This window comes from Synchiropus splendidus, chromosome 8 (genome assembly GCF_027744825.2).
Source record: "Synchiropus splendidus isolate RoL2022-P1 chromosome 8, RoL_Sspl_1.0, whole genome shotgun sequence".
Taxonomy (NCBI): Eukaryota; Metazoa; Chordata; class Actinopteri; order Syngnathiformes; family Callionymidae; genus Synchiropus; species Synchiropus splendidus.
Window position 1 is genome coordinate 19,375,428 of NC_071341.1, and position 22,642 is coordinate 19,398,069.

A 22,642-nucleotide genomic window follows, 5' to 3' on the forward strand; every position below is an offset into this window, starting at 1 on the left:
TAACCGAGCAGGAAAGTGAATCCACCATCAAAGGTGCGTCGGCCACTCGATATTAGTGAGTGAGATTTGACTGTAAATCTTTTGATTCAAAAATCAAGTACCAATCTAGCACAGAAACGGACTCACATAAAACACCCTTTCAATTTTCAAAAAATAACTTGAGAGATGAAAGCACTTAACTCCATCACTGAGAAGACAATAGAAATAACTGTCAGAGGTGGGGGATTAAATTAGGGCTATGTTAAATACTATGACTGTTGTCAAGTCAAAATACAGATGGGAAAAAAAGTCTCAATATGATCACAAAAACTTGAAAAGTACTTAAGAAAAAAGAATAGAACAGTGATATTTCCTTTTTTTTCCCTTTCAGTTTACAATTTCCCAGTTGTTCACATGGTTTCCCAATGACAAATATCTGAAAAGTTTCAATTCAAATGGTGAATATTTTTGTATAATAATATAAAATATATTTCAAATATCGTATCTGCTAAATGTAAAAAAATATATTCTAAGGAGGTAGAAATCTATAAATGCATAAACAAATAAAAGGAAAAGGGCTGCATGTGGCACTGTGTATAATCCCACGTCCGGTTCTGACCATATTTACTAAGAAATACAACCAGAATTTAAAAAAAATCTTCTCCTCATTACCTTAATAGCCGTGACTGTTGTAGTGCATTATAAGTTCACACAAGTTATTATTATTATTTTTTATTTATTTATTTATTTATTTATTTTTTGTTATTATTATTATTATTATTATTATAATCGCTGTTGCTGTTGGGAGTAGGTTTCGTGTGAGCGCCAGATCCTAGAAAGTGTCCGAGTAATCGAGTAACTGTCTCTCTATTGTGGCTCTATATTGCCCTCTAGTGTCCAAGTTGTGGAACTGCTCCTTCGCGTGTAGACAAACGGTCCATTAAATTGTGAGCGTAATGACGCAGGGCTGCCGCGCTTCCACTTGAAGGGGTAAGAATGAGTCAGATCCATTGTATTGTTCGCAACATGTTTAAATAGATTAGATTGAAATGAACCGTTGGTGCCATTACTGAACGTTGAATGACGTGGTTAGAGTTGTAAAAGTGGTGGTTTCTCTCAGTTACAAGCTTCATACACACTGATCAATTACAACTTCCCCCCTCTAGAAGATGCATAGTTTGATGTCTTCACCAAACACATCAGCTTCCAGTTCTCCACTGGTCTTCACACTGAACATGAAGCTGCTTCCAAGCTGGTGTTTCCCGGGTAAATCATTGCAGGCAACTGTGATCTAGGTCCGAAGTACGAGTTGACATTGCTGTTCAGAAATGTCTCCTGAGGTGTCGCGATGCTTCCTGGACCCCAGATGTCAGGAGCTTTCATTGCTGATTTGCAAGTTGTCCTTCAGCCTGCCAGAGCGATGATGTTATCTCTCCATCTGGTTCCGGGTCTGCCCCTTGGCTTCCTCCCTCAGCAAGATCTGAAGAGTCAGAGTGACGCGTCTGTGAAAACCTCGAGCCTGGGAGAGTCGACTCTCCCCCTTGTGTGTGACAGTCATGCTCACTGGCCCTCAGAAGGGGTTTCCCTCGTCTCCATTCCCAGTCCGGCTCTTTATAGAAAGGATTTTTGGCGTGGTGGTGAAGTACTAGCTTCACAATCACGCGGACGTCCCAAAGGATTTATCTGTCTGTGACCTTGTGGGTCACTTGCAAATCATAACAACGAAGATGTAAGTTCTTAAAAGATAACCATTGAAATGATGCTCTCCTGCCGTCATGTGACCAGAGTTGCTGTCATTTTGAGTTCCATTTTCACATTTTTTTCATCTACATTTCATCTATGCTCTGATGTTAAAATATAAATGAGCTCCTCTGGAAATTAACTATCAACAAAGAAACTAAAGTTTTAGAGTTGAAGAACCATAAAAAAACAAATATTACATTTTTGCATTAAAAATTATTTCAGTAGTGCATGACTTAAAATACTCAACTGTCTAACAAGCTATTTCAAAGTATTATTCTTTTTTTTTAAATTATCAAAGTATCTAAATCTTAATCCAAAGTGGAACATAAATTAATATGTTCTCACAGTAGACATTGCTTTCACCAATAAATATTGTGTTTACAAGCCTAAATGGTCACTCCAGTTAGGAATCACAGAATCTAACTTTATTGAGATTCCAAGACATTGATGGTTTAGTGGACCAACACATTACTGACAGTTTCTATCAGCAGTCAGGAACTACATGGTTTCAACTACCACATATTTAATGCAATATAATGAATGAGTCTGGGAGCTGTTTCCCAGCTGCTTCAACTATAAACAAGCGCCATCCCATGAGACTATTTTGCATCACCATACTGTTGTGTGTGTTTCCATTCCATTCCAAGCTAAAGTCAGGTGAGCTGTTTATCACTGCGACCTTCGATCACTGAAGTTATGTGGCAACTGCTCCTAGATAAACTCCTCTTAAAACTATGACTTGGACCAGTAAACAGGGCAACAATCTGTGCAAACTCCTGACACTTTATTGATGGTGTTATTTATGGTCATTATGCAGTCACATTGCTTTTGAACAGACTTTTTTCTAAACTCATTTGACGACAAAAAGAGAATAGAAACAGAAAAGCAGCACAGTACATGACAAAGTATCCTTCGAAAAAAAAAAAAGAAAATCCAGAAAATGGTTCTATGTATCGCTCATTGTCAAAGAATCCTTTAAAAAAAAACCTGGATCCAAACGGTGATCTGGCACATTCCCAAAATGGAATCATCTATTAATTGTCCCATTTCATATATTTCTTGAAAATTTCATCTAAATTTGTCCATAACTCTTCAAATTATTTTGAACCCAGACAAACCAACAGCGTCAAAAACAGAACCGCCTTGACAGAAGTAACTACCGAAATCAACTGAAGAATGAAGTGGTGAAGGCAGATTTCATGGTTTCAATGCTCAGCAGTCTAGTGAGAAGTACAGATGACCTTTGAACTCTGCTAGTCAGCATCATCGCTGTCCATTTGTGGTCGTGTCGGTCCAGAATGACTGTGCCACCTTCTCATGACTCTAAATTGGGCAGTTTCAGCCACATTCACACACTGACAAGAGGGGCAGTTGTCCCATCACCATGGGGAAAGAAGAAGTACACAACGTGAGTTTGCTGCGTTCCAGATGTTTGACAGCCATTACACAAGTATAAGCAGATGAGGTGTAAAATTAAAGAAGGCAGCGAACTGTTCTTGACTCATCTGTGTATGTCATGCATCATGTGAATGTCCGAGTCATTCCTACTGTCATATGACACATGGACAGGATGTCGAAGTAGCATTATCTTAAGCTTCTGTAAACCAATATCAATACCTTACAACCTTAACTCTGGACCCAAGTCTGCGAGAGTCAAGGACCGGTGTTAGCAGAAGTTAGCAAACAACAGTGTGTGCAGTGAATAAATCACTTCCGTTCTCAAAGTCAACCAGTCACACACTTTTAGAGGAAGAAAACTACACAACAATCCAGGTTCCCCTGTAAATCCACAGGTGGTATGGGCAGAGTCACAAGACTGAAAATAGGAATTCTTGTCTTTTTTTGTGGGGGCTGCTCAGCTATTGGGAGTCTGACTTGTTTCCTGGTTATTTGGAAACCCTTTGCATAATAAAGAAAAGGATAAAAGATGAAGGATTCGTCAGACTGATCGACGTCAGAGTCAGTTTATGGAGAAGGTTCTAGATGATCTGTACCGACACACAGTCATATGATTGCATTTGATGTCGAAGGGATGATGGCAATATGACAAAACACCATTTTAAAAAAAGCTTTATTTTCATATTTCATATTTCTCAATTCTTCTTGATTTTAAGATTGTTATCAAAAGCCCGTTCAGGAGCAGCTGTGATGACAACTATAGAAACTATATTTATTTAAATTGTGTGACAACAAAGCAATTTAAATGAAAAAAAAAAGCAACAATACATAAGAACAACCACCCTCCCAAAAAGGGTAGAAAGATTTAACAGTGCACTCTCTAAAAACAAAGCATATACAATAAATACTGTATAATGAAAAAGAACTATTTCCACTCAAGTGGAACTGACGTGACGTCGCATCAAATGCTTGGTGGCTTACGCTACAAACGGATTCCGCGATCCTTAAAGTTGCATTAGTTGAATATATTTACAATAAATTTCAGTATCATACATTCAATGAGAGCATACAGTGGTGTCTCGGTTTTAGAAGGAATCGGAATTCGAACAAATCGGAGTTTGAACAAAAATTTTGAGATTTTTTTGCTTCGGATTTCGAACGGAAATCCAGAACTCGAACGCCCCCGAAAAAAGCCGGAAAAAACATAACATGCGTGGACCGATCAGCTGACCCACGAGGCGCTTTGTTATTGTGTATAACGCAGCCTCTGTATGCAGACATGTTAGCTACATTTACTGACTGTTTTTTCTTCATATTGAGGTGTAAAACCTTTCCTGTCTCCGCACTGGACCGTGGTAGAGTGTCACAGGGGAGGTGCTCGCTCTCCACACCTCCGAGGCTGGAGTGTTCACTGCGCAACTGAGCGTGAGTTACTCAGACACTCTATTCACTCCTACAAAAGCCTATTTTAAGGCTTGGAACGCATTATTTCTTTTTCCATTAATTGTAATGGGAAAAATCGATTCAGATTTCGAACAATTCGCTTCTCGAACGGCCGTCTCGAACGGATTGTGGTCGAGAACCGAGGTACCACTGTATTTTGAACTGGCACGTCTTTGCCGTCATCAGTCAGATCCAGAAAACGGCGACCTCTGGTGGTCAGGCAAGTAGCCAGCCACTTGAATTGAGATCGATGGGAAATGTTTCACGATTATCGAGTGGGACCTGCTTTCATTGCTCATCATCAAGAGTATTCTCTATCTGAAGCAAGTTTTCTTCCAGATCTTAGCCTTAAACTTTTTTATTCACCAGTCAACAAGTTCATCGAAGGCTCATACTCAAGACTGTGTCGACACAAGCTGCTCTTTTTGGTGTCATAAAGGCAACAGCAGGCATCATCTGCCCATCAATGCAAGTGAGCAGGCAGTAAAAACATCACTGGTTGTTGTTTATCTGCCAAATCCTCGATCAATACTCCGCTGTCATCCAGGCCCCAGGCGGCCCTGTGCTGAAGCATTGGTGCGGGCTCTAGCGACCAGACTGCAGTCACCTGTTCCACCTCAGTCAGGGACAAACGAACGACATATCGGTTGGAATATATCGCAGCTGAAATCATCAGACCCGCCATTTCCCGTCGTCGCTCCGTCTGAGCGTTCGCTTTTTTTTCCCCTCCTGCGCGCAGTAAAGTGGAGCGGCAGCGGCGGGAGGAGGAGGAGGCGGAGCGGCGGAGGCAGGCAGGAAGGCAGGCTGTGATCCGGTGTGACACAGCGGGATGAGCGCGAGACACAGACCCGGGTCGGATGAGTCAGCGAGTGGACCTTGAAATCGCCGTAAATCGCGGTCGGATATAGACGAGACCAAGCGACGTCACTTGAGGAGGCTCCCGTATTCTCGCCGTTTTCGCCGATTCCGTGTCTGTCATTTCCCGTTCCGCCCTCCGCTGCTCTGCCATAGATTCGCTCTGATTTCTCCACTTCCACCCTGGTGGAGCCAAGCCTGGGGGGTCCGGTCGGAACAGGTGGATGTTTAGATTTAGATTCTCGCAAGCTCGCTTTCGAAGATAAGCACCCACGTTTCCCACTTGAGTCTTTTGTTCGCTGAGCGAAGATGTCGGGGCAGAGCATTACGGACCGGATCACCGCAGCCCAGCACAGTGTAACGGGATCCGCCGTCTCGAAAACAGTATGCAAGGCCACCACTCACGAAATCATGGGCCCCAAGAAGAAGCACTTGGATTGTGAGTATGTTTTAAACGACACCCGGAGGTGAAATGAGCCGCAGGCTATTCGAGCGAGACGCCGCTTGGCTCGCTTGTGTTATGGCGATTGTGAAGGCCGCAAAGCCTCTCAAAAGCTACATGCTAACGGCGGTGTTTGACAGTTATATCGATTTATTGACTCACATTCTGCGCTGTTGAACTATAACTAACTTCATAAACCTAACTACACCTGAAACGTGGTTCTGTATATGACAAGCGGCCATCTAACTGGAATGGTTAGCTCCTGCTAACGTTAGCTTCCATCATTCTTATTTGTGTGTGGTTACTCTGTAAAAGTAACGCGTTTAACTGAAGTCTTGTTGCTCATACGTGTATATGTGAGTGTTATTTCAATGAACATCACCCGGTGGCACAGTGAGTCGCTTGTTCGGCGCGCTGTTTAAACCGATAAATGTTTCTGTTCTCTCAACTGGGTGCACCTGCAGCAGGACAAGTGTATGTATTGTTGGGCTTGAATGATCTGACCCTAGGGTTGAGACACACACACACACACACACACACACACACACACACACACACACACACACACACACACACACACACACACGCAGGCGTCAGAACAAGTCTTGTCTGATGCTCTTCCAGTGTCTTTCCGATGCTCTTGTAAATGGACATTCACTTGAATAACTGTTTTATTGCAACTCTCCTCATTTGATGTCAAGAAAAGGCCCCCGATGTCAATGTTTCATTCAGATGCTGTGTCCCTGTGGAGTTTTAGTTTAGTTCATGTTGCTCATTCTCGGCCAGATAAGTGCGAGCAGACAGAGAAAAGGTGGTGTTGTTATTCATCTGCAGTGGCATTGAGTTTCTGTTTTCATCCAATTTGTCATTTCAAAAGCACTGTCTGACCCCAAGAATATTCTCCGCAAATGTTTTTGCGTTTTAATGTGCTTGAAAAGCTTCAAGCCTTGTTTACCTAGACAGCCTTGTAAATGAAAGTAAACCTGACTGACGCTGCAATTGTAATATTTATTTTTTCCCCCCACCAAACGTGTTATAGTAGGTAATGATTCATAATAAGCTGTGAATTTCCAACCATATTGTCGCTTGATTCCATAAATTGTCCCTGTATACCAGTCATAATATTAAAATTAGATGTGTAATTGTACTGTAAAATGATGTTGTAACAATATCTATAACATTTATTTGAAATTATTAGTTATAATCTACTGTTTTTGTTATTTTGTCTTTAATTCTCCGAGAAATTGTGTGTCTCAAATAATTCCCACACATTTTTTTGGTCTTTAAAGTGAGGATCTAATTGCAACTTGAGCAACTCAAACTTCTGTGTATTTATTTATTTATTTATTTTTAATACTATACATACAGTTTAAGTAAATGCTGTCTGACCGGCCAGCGTTTCTCATGACAACGTTCAAACGAATTAGGCATAGCCATTTTGTGGTTTAAAACACTTTAGCGCATGCAAAGTGGGTCAAAGTAGGTTATGTCATCATGTCAGAGGATGTGTAATATGTGAAGGTTCAAAACTCCAACAGTGTTTTCGCCTTTTTTTTAAATAGATTAGTGCTGCAACCAATGAAGAGTTTGTTAGCTGACTAGTCACTGACTATTTTAACAATTAGTCGGCATATGACGTGTACAAGTTGACAAACACTGCAACATGTCTAATTCTAGCCAGCTTTTTTTTTAATGTATGTCAGTTGTGAAAGTATATTGTTTTGAAACTTCACAATTGAATTTTAATGGCTGAAAATGTCGGGTGGCAGGTATGTGCCCTTTGTCAAATGGTCCCGTGCTTTTGACTTTTGCCTCCAAATTAAAATGCAGTTTATGTTTTGACCAAGTTGTGGTGAGGGAGCTGGAATGCACTTTGCCTCTGAAGGAAATGTCTCATAAATGTTAAATAGCTAACGGATGCTTATCAGCATATAATATGACTTTCAAAATGTTCAGATTTTTAAAAGTCATTATGTGTCCAGAAGGCATTGGTCACGTTGCTGGTTCTTCCATTGTGGCCTTTTAAGTAGCTTCAATAAAACGGCACCTGCTGGACTTGCTTTTGAATCTCATCCGACACAGCAACTGGAAGTCAACAAAACTTCAATAGAACAATCTTGAAATCCCAGATGCATTCTTACTCTAGATGTATACAGTATGTAAATATATTTTTTAAATCATTTCATTTATTTTGATGTTGATCTGAAAATGTTCCACACGCATTTTGCAGCATGCTGGCTCTCTATCGCTCTCACAGTTACACAGTGGTCTCCCTGAATCGAGGAAACTGCACTGTCAATTATTGTGCATATTTTAGGAGGCTAATTGTGACATGACGGCATTGTCATTTTTTCATAAAAACCTGCTGTCATCTTCTTCTCTAGGCGTGCAGTCACCCATGCTGACTGCCGCCTCTCTGGAAGGTTATTCTGTCCTACTTACAGTTGCCTGTTCTTTCACAAGTCAAATATAGGACAGAAAGCAAGACCCATTTACCCCTTTGAGTGGGGATCCTTGTCTTCAATGGGGGGTACGTTTGGCACCATTACTCACAACTTCTTTGACCCGCATCATTCAACAGGGCCACGATAGTATAGAGAACATATGAGCTGTGAAAAAGTGGGACACAACATGTGTGGTTCATGTCTTCAGGCAGTTGCACCCCATGTGATTTGTAACCAGTTAACAAGTGTGACAGTATTGTCAGGCCTTTCCACTGCTGATGGTGTCTTGTTTAAGTCTTAATATTGAGATGTTTGTGAATATAATCTCAATTCTAGGAGAATATGACTGGTCTCTATGTTTTTACTTTTTCCTGAGGAATATAGAATGAGTTGTAATTTTTACAATTGTCAGTCTGTGTTCCTTGGGCTGAACCCAGAAATACAACAGTTCCTTTTTTTTAAACTTCACCGTTGAGTTGAGGGGTTTGGCAGCTTACGTGCTTCCTAAGTGACCCGGCATGTTGTCGGGGAGACAGGCGTCACGTCAAAGACTGTTTTTAGCCAAGCCGCAGCCAAAATCAATCCAGGCATCACATCTGCGCTCGCTGCCAGTTACGTGGTCATGTCAAGCAGGTGTTTGTCCGCGCATATTCTGACAAGGGCCCTTTTGGAGACGCTTGTTGCTTCTTCTCAAACATCCTGAGGAGATTTATGAGTGTCATAAGAGCGTCATGGTGGCTGGTTGAGTTCGGTACTCAAGGTTTGCTTGTTCAGTTTGTGACTCACCCAATTACATCATTGTGTTTGAGCTGTTGCTACCATACAGCATTCTTGGCAACAATAACGGGTTTCATTGACAATCGTACGATTTAGCTGAACCTGTATCGCACATTTGTTTTCAGTTGTCTGCTGCTATACTTGTAAGGCTGCCGTCCATTTAGGGGCATAGTAAACTTCCTGTACCCATGTCTCCTTGACTGATGTATACAAACATGTCCACCAACTTTTTTTTTTTTTTTTTAAATCAAGTCCCATTATCATTGCTGTCCATGGAGGTGTGTTGATATCAAACAGAGAAATCTCCAACCACTTCACTCAAGATACACCATGGAGGATTACGCCTTCAAACATGCCAGCTGATATTCCCTCCTCACTCAGATTGTGTCTATATTTAAACATTTGAAACATTTTTAATCAGCTGCCATTATCCACTGATAATTGCTCTCATTGTGGTGAGGACAAGGGAGGATATAAATCAAATGCGCGTTTGAAATTATACAGTTATGCAGCTGTTGGGTCATTGACCCCCCCAAAGCTACTCACGATCAAGTGTAATTGATAGTTTACATTTTCTGATGTTTGTCTAAATTGAAGTTAAACTTCTTGTTTTAGTGACTAAAATAAGCACAAAAAGTGTATCTAATTTATATTGATTCAGCGGTAGAAGGTATGAGAGAATTACTCGGTTTTACAGGTCACCGTTGCATAAATATAAACAATAGGCCCAGTCTTGTCATTTCAGCCGAACGAGATGAGGCATATTGGCACTGATATAACGTCCTTCCATTTTATAGTAAAAGCCACTTTGCTGGTACATTTTGTGACTTTGACATTTGCCTTAACGTGCTGACCCTGTTCTTCATGTGTTTTAAGATTTAATCCACTGCACCAATGAGATGAACGTAAACATTCCTCAACTGGCTGACTCGCTGTTCGAGAGGACCACCAACACCAGCTGGGTGGTTGTGTTCAAGTCTCTGATCACCACACACCACCTCATGGTCTATGGCAACGAGGTGGGTGGATTCAGTCAGCATCAAACAGTGAAAAAGTACTGACAAAATTGGTTAATTTTATGCTTTAATTCTTTCCCCTATTACAGCGTTTTGTGCAGTACTTGGCTTCAAGGAATACATTATTCAACCTCAGTAATTTCTTGGACAAAAGTGGGTTACAAGGTAAAATAAAGTCATTTATCTTTTCTCTGATTTGTTTTTAATCCACTTGTGACCCCACATTCTTGTGTTTTGCAGGTTATGACATGTCTACATTTATCAGGAGGTATAGTCGATACCTGAACGAGAAAGCTGTATCATACAGACAGGTTGCCTTTGACTTCACAAAAGTTAAGAGGGGGTAAGAGCACTTTCTGACCTGCTCTTTAAATCTTGGACTTCTTGTTGGTGGTATACACTAAGCAATTTTTATTTACTTGCACAATCTTATGAATCTCCAATGAACAGATTGCACTGCACTATTAATTATAATTAAAAATGTTAGACATTAAAAACTAATTTTTCAGATGTCTTACAACTCAGATTAATTCAATTTTCTCACCTCTCTCTCTCTCCATCTTCTCTCCCGCTGCAACTCTACGTGTGTCCACTCAGAGTGGACGGTGTAATGAGGACCATGAATACAGAGAAGCTGCTCAAGACTATCCCCATTATACAGAACCAGATGGACGCGCTCCTGGATTTCAATGTGAGTTTAAGGTGAAACCTCCTGCTGCTCCAGTTGAAAAAAAGAAACTTCCTGTCTGGAGTGTGCAAACAACTCAAACTGTTGGTGTGAATGAAACAAAAGTGAAATGTTTCTTTTATTTTTATTTTTTATTTTAAGCGCCGTCTTCTTATTTGTACACCAAGAAATTGCACTGAAGGAAAATGTCAATCTTGTGTGCAAACTGGCTGTAATTGCCTCCCCTCAGGTCAATGCCAACGAGCTGACTAATGGAGTCATCAACGCAGCCTTCATGCTCCTCTTCAAAGACTCCATAAGGCTCTTCGCTGCTTATAATGAAGGCATAATCAATCTGCTCGGTGAGAACCATTTATTACTGTGAGAACTTGGCTCCTAAAATTTCTCTTCTTTCGTAATCATCAAGTCCTTTTTTTTTTAAAACTCCCCCACCAACAGAGAAATACTTTGACATGAAGAAGACTCAGTGTAAAGAAGGCTTGGACATCTATAAGAAATTTCTCACCAGAATGACCCGGATATCAGAGTTCCTCAAGGTAGCAGAGGTACGTATCAATGATCTTTATCAGTCCAACTGTATCCTTTTACTGCCATGTTTGCCGTTTTTCGTACTCCTTCTTTCTTGTTTAACAGCAAGTCGGCATCGATCGAGGAGACATCCCAGACCTATCTCAGGTAAGCACATTGTGAAGACGAGAACCTTGTCCAGAGAAACCGAACCGCGTCATGTATTGTGTAGCTTGGTAAGAGGAACAAACATGGCTACATTTTGAAAACCTATGTAGCATGCTCTCTTCAGTAGATGACAGCCAATGGCACCCTATTTTTTTGTATATTTATTGTTCGCTTGTTACTGTTTTTACACTCTTGCGGTCACGCTCTTAAAGAAGAGGGAGCAAATCTGTAACAAAGGCTGTAGGAAACATTTTATTTCAGAAAAGTCTTGGTTAAAAAACAATTTCTGTGAAGGAAAATCTCTTGAAAGCCAGTAAATGGCTTAACATATTGCTTTCTTTTGAAATGATGCACCTAGCAGATATTTTGTTCAAAAAAACAACCAATAAATTTGATGCTATATGACTAAGAATTTTTTAAAGATTGTATTCTGGCAAACTGGTCTCCAAAGCATCATTGTCCAACTTCTTGGATGATGTAGCTACTTTTTCTGTCAACATTTGAGCTGATAATTGTCACATCCTTTTCTTAAAAGTCTATGGCACACATTTAAAACACTGCATGTGGTCAGCGCATGTTGCAACAGGAGGCGCTTCCTCCATTGGTTCCTTCTGTTTCTTCTCCTTTCAGTCATGATTTAATTTTGACCTGCTTCTACAGCAAATAAAGGTGTTTAAATTCTCAGTGTTTAGACACATCCACTGCATTTCTGTGTTGCTGAGGGCATTCTGGTTTTTAACTTGGCTAAAGCAAAATTTAACTGCACCCCCTGCTGACTGTCATCACCTTTATATTCTGTACTTTCCCCTTATCTTTCCACTTTAGTTCACAGTTTGTGTAAGTACTATCATTTCACTCTTCTGTGTCTGTCACTGGTGGTGTTCTAGCATGTTTCTGCTCTGACTCTGTCTTCTACTCCATCATTTAGACGAGGCGATTAAATGCCTTATACAAATATACCTGACGTAGTTAGGTGCTGTGACCGTCCCATCCAGGTGCAAACCAGTCTAGCTCATTCGATGTGAGGTGGCTGCCCCGTTGTGCTTAAGACACAGCCAGTTTCGACAACAACATTATGATTGTTGGAAATGCTGTGGTGCAGTTTGTCATCCCACAGTTGCTGATCTCATCCAGAGTCGCTTTCCTGCTGGAATGAACTCATATCAGTCAGCGATGGGGAACTAGCGATCCAAAGTTGGTGGCTAATTATTAACCTTGCAGTCAAATGAATTGGGAAACATGGATAGAGTTATTTGAACATTCCAACTCTGGGTTTGTTTCCCCATCACTGCCAGTCATGGTATTGATGTCAGTCCCGGTGTTCTGTGGGAGGTAACCATGCTCACTGTGTGTTCTCAATCACGACAGGCTCCTAGTAGCCTTCTTGAAGCTCTGGAGCAGCATTTGGCCTCATTAGAAGGCAAGAAGGTGAAAGATTCCACCGCAGCCAGCAGGTACGTAAACGCCAGAATGTAGAGCACGAGATTATTCGTCCATGTTTAGATTTTATTGAGCAAAGTTGCAACCATAATTGGGGATTGGGTCTGTTAATAAGTCTATATGATATGAAGGTGTCGCAAACTCTGCATGTTGTCTATAGTGGATTCCATCTTTAACCTGTGGAGAGGTTTGGAAGAAGTGAAGTGAGTTCATATATGCACCTTTGTGAATCTCTAGCGCACTGCTCAACTGCAGCTCAGATATGGAAGAAGTTTGATCTTGGCGTTGTTAGGTTTGACAGCGAGGAGAGAGAAGTGAAGTTAACTAGAAGGATGTTGGCTGGACAGGGAAAGATGCGGCGGCAAGAGGAGACAAGGCAAGCTGTAGGAGATTTCACCCAAAGAAAGGATCCAAAAGTGGACAGGAGGGAAAAAAACAGTGTTATGTAGAATGTCAAAGAACACAAAAGCAAAGGGGAAGAGGTTTGCTGAAGAGTTGAGCAAGAAAAAAGGGAAGGAAGTGCAGGAGAAGAAAATCTGCTGACAAGGAATTCGAGAGATGATGCAGTACATGTATTCTAAGAGTTTATCCAGGATGTAAAATGGTCGATTTGAGGAAGTACGTGTAGCGGATGGTGAAGTGAGGACAGCAATGAGGAATATGATCACTGCAGTAGAAATTGTGAGCAGATGGATTGGAGAAGATGATGGTCTGTAATCCCCACAAAACACTTCTCTCCTGCAGGGCCAGCACTCTGTCAAACGCCGTGTCGTCACTGGCCAGCACAGGAATGTCCTTTACTAAAGTGGATGAGCGGGAAAAACAAGCAGCTCTGGAAGAAGAACAGGCCCGTCTCAAAGCTCTGAAGGTGCTTTAGTCGAAGCAAATGAAACAACATGCGTGATTGTATATTGGCCATTTGTGTGAATTGGACACTCTATTTCTCACCCAGGAACAGAGGCTCAAGGAGCTGTCTAAAAAACCCTCCTTTGCCACCACTGATACGTCACCAGTCTCCACCACCGGGGGCACCATCAACACAGCACCAGCCATCGACCTCTTCTCCACGCCCAGCTGCTCTAATGGGTAGCGTACTGCCTGCATTTACTGTCTGTTATCTAACTTGTTCTGTTTCAGATTATAATAGAAGGTCATTAGAACTCAGTCATGAGACTTTGCTTTCCGTAAATTGAATATATTTGTTTTCAATCATTTTTCTCATCAAAGGTTGAACTGCGTGCTTTCGAATGTCAGCATTCGATTTGCTTTGCTTGTTCTGAGGGGAATGCCTAATATTTTGTAAGGCTTTCACATGTAGTCTATTAAACAATTGTCTTAATTTAATGGATAACGTCAATGCAAAGCGATTCTTTTGAGATTGTAACAGAAACTCAGTCTGACAATGACTTGCCTTTTGCAAGAAATGAAAAGAATGGGTTATATTTAAGGGAAAACAATTCGTCAGAACATGACCAAAACACTCAAGTTAAATCCCAGAAACTCATCTGATTCAAGACACATTTGAAAAGATCCATCTATTATTTCTTAAATATAAATATCAATGCAGCAAACTGCTTCGTATCTCTGTCCAGTGCTGTGAAAATGGAGAGCGACCTCTTTGACCTCCAGCCAACGTTTCAGCCCTCCATGCCGTCCGGCTCGTTGGGGCTCCCTGTGGCGACGGCATGGGCAGGTAAAATCACTGGACTCTCTCCCTTCTGTCACCTGTTCTGCATGCTCTCTTCTTCATTGTCTGACTCTGATGGCCACCTCTTCTCCTCCACTCTTGTCTCTGTCTCTCTTTCCTCTGCCTGCCTAGATCCTTTCACCTCTGCTGAAGCTGGAGACGATTCCATGCCAAACCTTAACCCTTTCCTCTCAAAACTTGTTGTCGATGCCACTCACTTACCTGTCGTGTCTTCAGATGGTGTTAGCTTTTCTTCTAGGACATCTGGTCATGAAATGTTTGGTGGTAACGACTCATTTTGTTTTTCTCTCGTACTCATTGGTCTGTTTTAAGCATGGCTTACTTGCATGTGCATTGTGTTGTAGAGTTAGTTCTCTCTGCCTCTTTCTCTTGTCATTGCAGTTTATACATAGCTGCCACAAAAAAATTGTCCACTCAGTATTTTGTCTCCATTGTTGTGGCTTTTTTCCCCTGGATCTCATTGTGTAACAGCCGTGCCTTGACTAGCGTTCGCAGCGAGCTGCAATTTTAAAAATATTTACAAAAGTCACTTCTGTGAGTAAATCTGCTCATTATACGACTACTACTTTCATACCGTGTCTCCCAAATCTTGCATAGTCTTATTAATTCTTAAACCTCTCTTACACAAACTGGTGATCCTCCCTCTATTCTGTTTTACGTTACAATTTTGTGGTGACACAACAATTTCAATTTAGCAATTAAGCAATGTATCTTTTCTGGAGTGAGCATAATTTTGTTTTTTCTACAATTCTGTCAGTTATACTTTTTAAAATTGCTCATCAGGTAGCTGGTCATTAATTTTGTGATCCAAGATGTTTGGAGACATGTGGCGCATGATGGCTGACTCGAATATACAGATGTGTTCGCACGGCTCTCGATTTTGTCGGACTGCAATTGCAAAATCTTGGAGGAACTTGTTTCTTATAATGGTTATAAGGAACTTTCATACATGCCCATCTCTCTTGGCATTTTCCCATTATTCAACAATCCCCAACTTCATACTAGTACTGCATAGTGTTAAGTAAAACTTTCACCAACACTATTTTTGATTCTCCAGATCGTTACAATCCCTTTACTGACACAAACGCAACCAATTGCAAACGTACAGTGCGGATAGAATCTTCCATATCAGGTACTAAGATGGCTATCCATCCAAACCTATGTTTCCTCAGGAAAACATGGTCTCTGTTAATGGTCTCTTACCACAAGTAAAAATATATATTAAGACCAAAGTACTGTAATTTCTGGTAAAACACTTATTTTTGGCTTCTTGCTGAGAGTGTGATGTTGCACAATAACAGCAAATGTCCATGAACACTGATTTAATTTGCCTGACCAAACATGGCAGGGAATATTTGCCATGCCTTTCTAAGACTTTCGAACCCTTTTAAGGAAGATGCGATTGACAGTCTGTGAGAACCTGAAACTGACGCAGTAAGCTGCATTCAGCGTTGCGTGAATGTAAAACTGTTAACCAAGTACTCAACAATTTGAATTTGCTGTACCCAAAAATTACCTTCGGAGAAAGCACGTATTGCTTGCACCTACATTCCTGAGGTATAGGACTCAACCCTGTGTTATATAATAAATCTTTACAGTCACGCAGTGTCTCATTACTTCAGGATCGTTTTATGAAGGATCAATATAGAAATGGTAGGAAATTAAAATACAGTTAATGCAATATTTAAATCAGTCGATTTTATTGGACTTTCTCTGAAAAACAAATCATTCAACAGGAGGCTTTGACTTTGGAACTAAAAAAACAAAAAAAACCCTAATTGTTTCATCTCCTTCTCAGCAAGAAATGGAAAAAAAAATTATTCCAGTACTATTTTTGCTGCCTGTTTTTTGAGATAGAACGAAATACAGTCTGCTCTGAATGCTGTTTGTATTACTGTCACTTCCTACCTGTTGCGCTGGCCTTGTCCTGAACGGCTTTTTCCTTTTGCTCTTATTCTTCTGGCTATCTTTCTCCTGCTTCCCGTGGCGTGTCAGACTCCTTCTGTGGTCCAGTGTCCATTGCCCAGCACCTCCCACACCAGGCTCCCTTCCCCACTGAGCCCTCTACTGTAGCAGGTCTATTCAGAGGTAGAGTACTTGAGGTTTTAAGTGGAATTGGGGCATTGCTGGTTGTGATGTGTTGAGCTTTTTCCACCATATATATATATATACATATATATATATATATGCTTGACTAACTGTTTGTAATGTCAATTTCTAGGATACTCGACGCCACAGGCTCCCCCCCAGCAGTCGGCAGGTGGACTCCAGGTGGACTTTGAATCGGTTTTTGGAGCCAAAGCTACAGGCAGCAACAGCCTCAATGCTGATGGTGAGGATTCTTTTACCTGAATTGTAAACAGGATTTCGTTTGTATTGGTTTATGAATCAGACATTTGGTTTTTGCATCATTGACATCGAGTGTTTAGACTTTTATTTTAAATTCAGTTTCTCCAGTCCCGGGGCTGTATTTTCATTATGCATTTATCTTTATTTAAAAACGATAATAATGTGATTAAAAAAAGAGAAATAATCGTGCGACACATAAATTCAAATTTTCCCTTAATTAAACTGAAAATGTTGCCGTTATAACCTTATAAAGCTTGTTTCTTTGTGCTTGGTGTTCTGTATTAATTATTTTTCTCTTTGTGAAACCAAACAGAAGAGACTAATTCGTCACTTCTCCTGTCAGATATAACTGGCGGCATCCTAAAACCCACTCTTGCCGGTTCCAACCAGTTGTCCAATCAGCAGCCAGAGAAGTTGGTGTCGGATGACCTTGACTCGTCCCTTGCCAATCTTGTCGGCAGTAAGTTGCAGAAAATTCTTGCAATAATGTTTTTTCAATGTCTGACTTGTTTTTTTCATGTGTTTTGCAGATCTGGGTATCGGAAATGGCACGATGAAGAAGTAAGTTGTTGCTGGACCAAACATCTGTATCCTAATTCTCCAGGCTGCTGCATGCTGGTGCTAACGTCCGCTCTCTTAATCTGCAGTGACATTCACTGGAGCCAACCCGGAGAGAAGCGGATGACTGGTGGCACCAACTGGCAGCCCAAAGCGGCGCCAACAACAACCTGGAACCCAGTCTCCATGGTGATGCTCCCAGTATGCTTTTCGTGTCTGCTCTCATCTTTTAAGATTTGCATTGATTTTGATGCCCGTCTATTTTTTTGTCCCTGCAGCCTCCGTCCATCATGGCTTTCCCAGCCACCACACCCACTGGCATGATGGGATATGGCATGGTTAGTACAGCAGAGAAAGACGGCTTATAATATCCCTTGAACATGTTGAGACCGGAGAATGGCACTCATTTTATTTGCACAGTTAAACCAAAGGAACATTGCTGTAATATACCAGACCATATGGAGGTTGAAGTCTGCCATCTTTACTTTGCAGCCTCCACAAATGGGCTCCATGGGAATGATGAACCCGCCCTCCATGATGTACACCCAGCCAGTGATGAGGCCGCCCAACCCTTTTGGCTCTGTGTCGAGCACTCAGGTGGGTGTGCATCAGCGCGACTCGCCTTCTGAGCCGCCGCGCGATGAGATCTATTCGTGCAGTTGGCGAAGCAAATAGGAAACATCCATTGTGACGTATACAACAGTCGGTTATTGTGCGAGCTCTTTTGTCTGTGTGAATACTGTGATGATGACAGTTGCAACAAAGGACCTTTCACTCTTGAGATGGAAGGGACAAAACTGTGTATCATCTTTCTGGTTAAGAGTCCCGACTCCTTTTTATTAACCTTCTCTCATACATCTCAGCTTCTCCAACACTAATATCATCCTCCTTCAGTCTCTGTCCTGGTTCTGACTTCTCCTCTGGTCCTCCTACCTCCTGTATTTCTTCCTGAAATAGCCCTCTGCAGCCTCTAGTCCTTCCAGCCAGAGTCCTCTACGAGCCCCTGGACAGGACCCGTTTGCACACCTCTCTCTCAAGGATTTCTTGTAGAGCATCTCTTTAGGTACAGCATGCTCTTCGCTAGTGGCAGGAACTGCACGTGTCGCATGTCCCATGTAATGCCCTTGTGGTCAGAAGTTGTAGAACATCCCATTTGAAGCATCTTCGAGAAACCATGGTCCTACCCCGGCTGCAAAAATCTTTGGATGAGCTGGAAAGTAGAGCTGGCTATTGATTGAGATTTTACCAAGTCGATTCAATTGATATTTCTGCCAATTTATTCCTATTATACTTGAATATAGTTGAGATTCTCTGATTGCTTACTCTGTAACTAACTGAGGGAACATTGTAGTGCCTTATTAATGGTTCAACTACAGAGTGTACTACACATGATGAAAAAAATAAAATGATTGATTTTGACATTTTTTTATACTGGGCATGGAAAGAGAAAAAGGAACCTATAAAATTCACAAGATTTTAATGGCGTTATATGTGACAACAAAACGAAAAGCACAAAATAGTTATTTTTATGTTTAAAATGTTGCTTTTGTCAAATTTATTTATTCCAAAAAATAGCCATGACTCAACAGTTTTTTTTTTTAATCCTTCTGAAAAACCTTCTTCTACTCACGCTATTTGTTGTGTACAACTCAATTTTTCAAATTCATAGTTGTTTCCATTAAATTTTTGTTTCAACTTCTTTTGAGGGTAATACCACATAACTTTTTTCTTTTTCAGACGGGAATACTCAAATTGTACAGTTTAAATAAAGGAACAAAGTACTGATATTGTCAGTGAGTATGACTGTAAAAAAGTCTTAGCATTACCTCAATTCTGAATATTTCCTTAAATGCGAAGAATAACCATTGCACAGCACCCGTTAATATTCTGCCTTTTAGATAGATTTGTGTTGCGTACATCCACTATTATTTTAAATTGAATTTGTATGTTGCGGCCCTCACCTAATAGTCTCCGTGGAGGCCCAGTATCTGTTGTGTTGAAGAAGCTGTACACAGCTTTCAGCCCCCGTATTAAAGGCAACACCTTCAGGCAGCATTTATTGTCTCTGGTGTTATGTATGGATTGGATTAATACAGCAACTCAGGAATAAATAGAGTAAATTATGGTGTTGAGTTTGCAAGCGTTCCAGACGTAACTACAATAACACCACCAGAAAACACTGGTGGATAATCCGATGATCATTACATCCGTGTTCTTGGCAAACATTAAAATGTATAATAACATGGAAAGGAAGCATCAGTGTCTGCTTAATAAACAAATGTTCATGAAGGAATAAAGTGTTCTTCAGCCCTCAGTCACACTTCAGTAATTGAATCAGGCTGGCTCATGACGGAGATTGCTAAACGGCAGACTCGTAAAACAGCCTTTGAGGAGATCACTCATGAAAAGCACAACACGATTAAAATGCCTGTAACTGAGCTAATCTGAAGGGAAACCAGACCTGAGAGGAGAAATCCTCGAGGTTTTTTACAACCCATTTGTCTCTCCGTGTAGTCGCTTTAATGAGTTATTCCAAACAAGATGTTGAACTTCTGTGTCTGCCAATGATTTCTAGTTAAAACCGCCACTGAGAAATGTGTTCTACAACTTTGACCTTTAACCCCTATGTTGTAGTTTGCCTGCTTCCATTGACGCTGCATGTTCTACCTTTGAAAGCTGTTGCTTGATATCAAAGCTTCATAATAACATCCCCAACCTTTTGTTTTGCTCCTCATCATACTGGTGTTTTCACCCCCACCATGATTTGTAACTGGTCGAGAAGGACCAGTTGAGTCTTCATTAAGCTTCTCCCACCCAGGTTGCGTGTTATCATATACATTTTTCTTAAATCTTTGTTCAATGAGTTTCATATTTATCAGATCCTGTAGCTGTGAGAATTCTTGATAAACTCGTAAGTGTTTTTCAAATCAAAAAAAAAAAAAAAAAGTGAGAATTAGCCTCCTCAGATGCCCATTTGCAACAGATGACTCTGCCGTTTACAGTTGAGTCCTGGGGGGGAGGTTTAGTGAAAGGTCAGCTGGCTCCAAAGTACTGGCTCCTCCATCTGTTGACGTCCTCTCACCTCTGCCTTCTCCTCACCTTCCAGATGCAGTTCATGTGAGTTGAAGAAAGTCTCTCGGAAGATGAGTCCGTCATCTTTGTTGCAGTCTAACTCTTCAGCAAAACACGTCCCCCACCGACTCCCCCAATTACGAAACATGTCAAGAACACAACGGTGCAGCGACTGTCAGTAACCATGGTAACCATGTCAAATTGACGTTCGGCGATAGCTCACACCCTCATTATTCTGTAACTTTGTCCGAGATGTCGAGTGATGCTGCTGTCTAAACCCCCCCACCCACAGAGGATTCCTCCTACATTTAAAAGCGTGGTCAACAAAAAAAGAAGAAAAACAAAACACAAAAAAAAAAAAAAAAACGGTTGCCGAGAAACGTTCATATTTGTGTGTTTGGAAACACTGAGGGTGGATGCAAGGGTGCGCGAGGAGAGAGGGATCACAGTCATCTATTCCCTACAGTTATTTAACTGTCACTAAGTAGTGATGCTAATGACGTTTACACCAAGTTTAGTTTCTGTCTTTTTTACCGTGTTTACAGTAGACATTCCTCGTGTGTTGTTTGTATTTATTTATGATTTGGGGTTTAAGATTGAGGGGTGGAAAAAAAAAATGATGTAAAATCTGCAGTACATTTGAACACCTGTGGGAGTGCTTCAGCATTAAAACAAGGACTATCATTATGAGGTAGAGTGAAAATAGATCTTATATAAATGACACCTATTAAGCGGAATGATAGAGCACTAAATATTCTCCAAGTTTTGTGTTCAAGATTTTTCTACTAGATGAAAGATTTCACAATCTCCGTTGTACTCTAAGTGCAGGGGTTAGACTTCGAGTCAGTCATAGTGGATTCTGTGCCTAGGGTTTCTGCAATGGAAGTTTCCTGTCTCGTTGAAAAACACTTCTTCCACGATCGAAGCGTCGCACTCTGTGGTGGCCTCCATTTGCTTTAAGCTTGGCATGCCATTGACTCACTGACCGTACTCAAGGCTGCCTTTACTCTGAATGTGAACGAGTTGTCTTCATGTTGCACACATCTTTCCGCGCTACAGATGTTCAGCCGGAGCCAGGCCAGAAGGAGCGGGAGCGTGTCTGCCTGCTGGTTTGCTACCAGTTCACGAGAGTCATAGATTTGATGTAAATTAATTGTATAGACGAACGCGCAGAGGAGGAGCACTGTTGATCGGTGCTGCATGTATATAGGAGAAAAAGAAAAAAAAAAAAAACTTGACTGTTCTTTGAGTGCAAAAGTGAAAGATGTATGAAATATGAAATCAATTCAATCAAATTTGACTCTACCTAAGTTTGATTCAGGATTCATTCTCTGCATTTGTCTCGGCAGATGATGATCTTTATGTACTTAGAACGTGTAGCAGATGATGACTGAAGTCTTTTCTTTCTTTTTCAAATAAAGAGCAGCTTCCACAAACTGTTGTCTGGTTTTCTTTGTTTTTGGAACAGTAACACCAGAGGTACTGTCCGACTAGCTTCCGGAACCACACATGGTTTTGAATGCTAGTGCAACAAACGGTGTGCAAAGTAGGATTGTTGCATTAAAAAAAACCTTGTTTACAGCAGTGTTGTCAAACTCTGCCACAAAAAGGCTTCAGTGGGGTTCTTGTTCCAACCCTGCCAGTACATAGAGGTGAGCCTGCCCCCGCTGAGGCCCTCTGAGGACCGGTTTGACACCCCTGTTTGACAGTGTCCCAGCAGAGGACCAGTTCAGGTTTGTATTGGGAAAAAAAAAACTGTCCCAACACAAGTACAATTGTGACCAAAAGGTTTATACTGATTCATACCATTTGATCACTCAAGAATAATTCATTATCCTATTAATTTGTTCACAGGATAATGTAATGTCTAAGAAGAGTTGTGTGACATGACAGAGAAAATGACAGGTGTCACCATACATGATGCCTGCTTTTGAAACAAGGTAAGAGTTATTAATTTTCTCAGTGTACTCTGCCTGAACTGTAAATTGCTGAAACTTACTTTAAATTAAGTGAAGTGAATGTCAAAGCGGCGGAATCGGTCATTTTACTTGAACT

General features: G+C 41.0%; 1 protein-coding gene across 18 annotated transcripts; it reads left to right on the forward strand.

Annotated features, from left to right (window-relative positions):
• Nucleotides 1-5,044: 5,044 nt before the first annotated feature.
• On the forward strand, nt 5,045-22,023 carry picalmb (phosphatidylinositol binding clathrin assembly protein b). 18 transcript variants are annotated; one of them, XM_053872046.1, is made up of 24 exons: nt 5,045-5,857; nt 9,958-10,100; nt 10,187-10,262; nt 10,338-10,440; nt 10,695-10,788; nt 11,015-11,126; nt 11,224-11,330; nt 11,419-11,460; nt 12,286-12,297; nt 12,829-12,914; nt 13,645-13,768; nt 13,859-13,986; nt 14,493-14,593; nt 14,720-14,872; nt 15,666-15,740; nt 16,604-16,696; nt 16,830-16,940; nt 17,271-17,417; nt 17,488-17,518; nt 17,605-17,704; nt 17,794-17,853; nt 18,008-18,112; nt 18,473-18,578; nt 20,622-22,023. In XM_053872046.1, the coding sequence occupies exons 1-23, from the start codon at nt 5,728-5,730 to the stop codon at nt 18,563-18,565; spliced, it is 2,226 nt and encodes a 741-aa protein (XP_053728021.1). In that variant the 5' UTR covers nt 5,045-5,727; the 3' UTR covers nt 18,566-18,578; nt 20,622-22,023. The 18 variants fall into 18 exon arrangements, with proteins under 18 accessions (XP_053728021.1, XP_053728020.1, XP_053728023.1 ...); XM_053872045.1 differs by having other exon boundaries at nt 5,046-5,857; nt 13,853-13,986; XM_053872049.1 differs by having other exon boundaries at nt 5,047-5,857; nt 13,853-13,986; nt 17,301-17,417.
• The last annotated feature ends 619 nt before the right edge of the window (nt 22,024-22,642 follow it).

Excerpts from the sequence above, each read along its gene's own strand:
- picalmb (XM_053872045.1), top strand. The coding sequence starts at position 5,728 with ATGTCGGGGCAGAGCATTACGGACCGGATCACCGCAGCCCAGCACAGT. Across the intron at positions 5,858-9,957 it reads CAAGAAGAAGCACTTGGATT|ATTTAATCCACTGCACCAAT; the intron begins GTGAGTATGTTT and ends ATGTGTTTTAAG. Across the intron at positions 17,519-17,604 it reads GGAAATGGCACGATGAAGAA|TGACATTCACTGGAGCCAAC; the intron begins GTAAGTTGTTGC and ends CTTAATCTGCAG.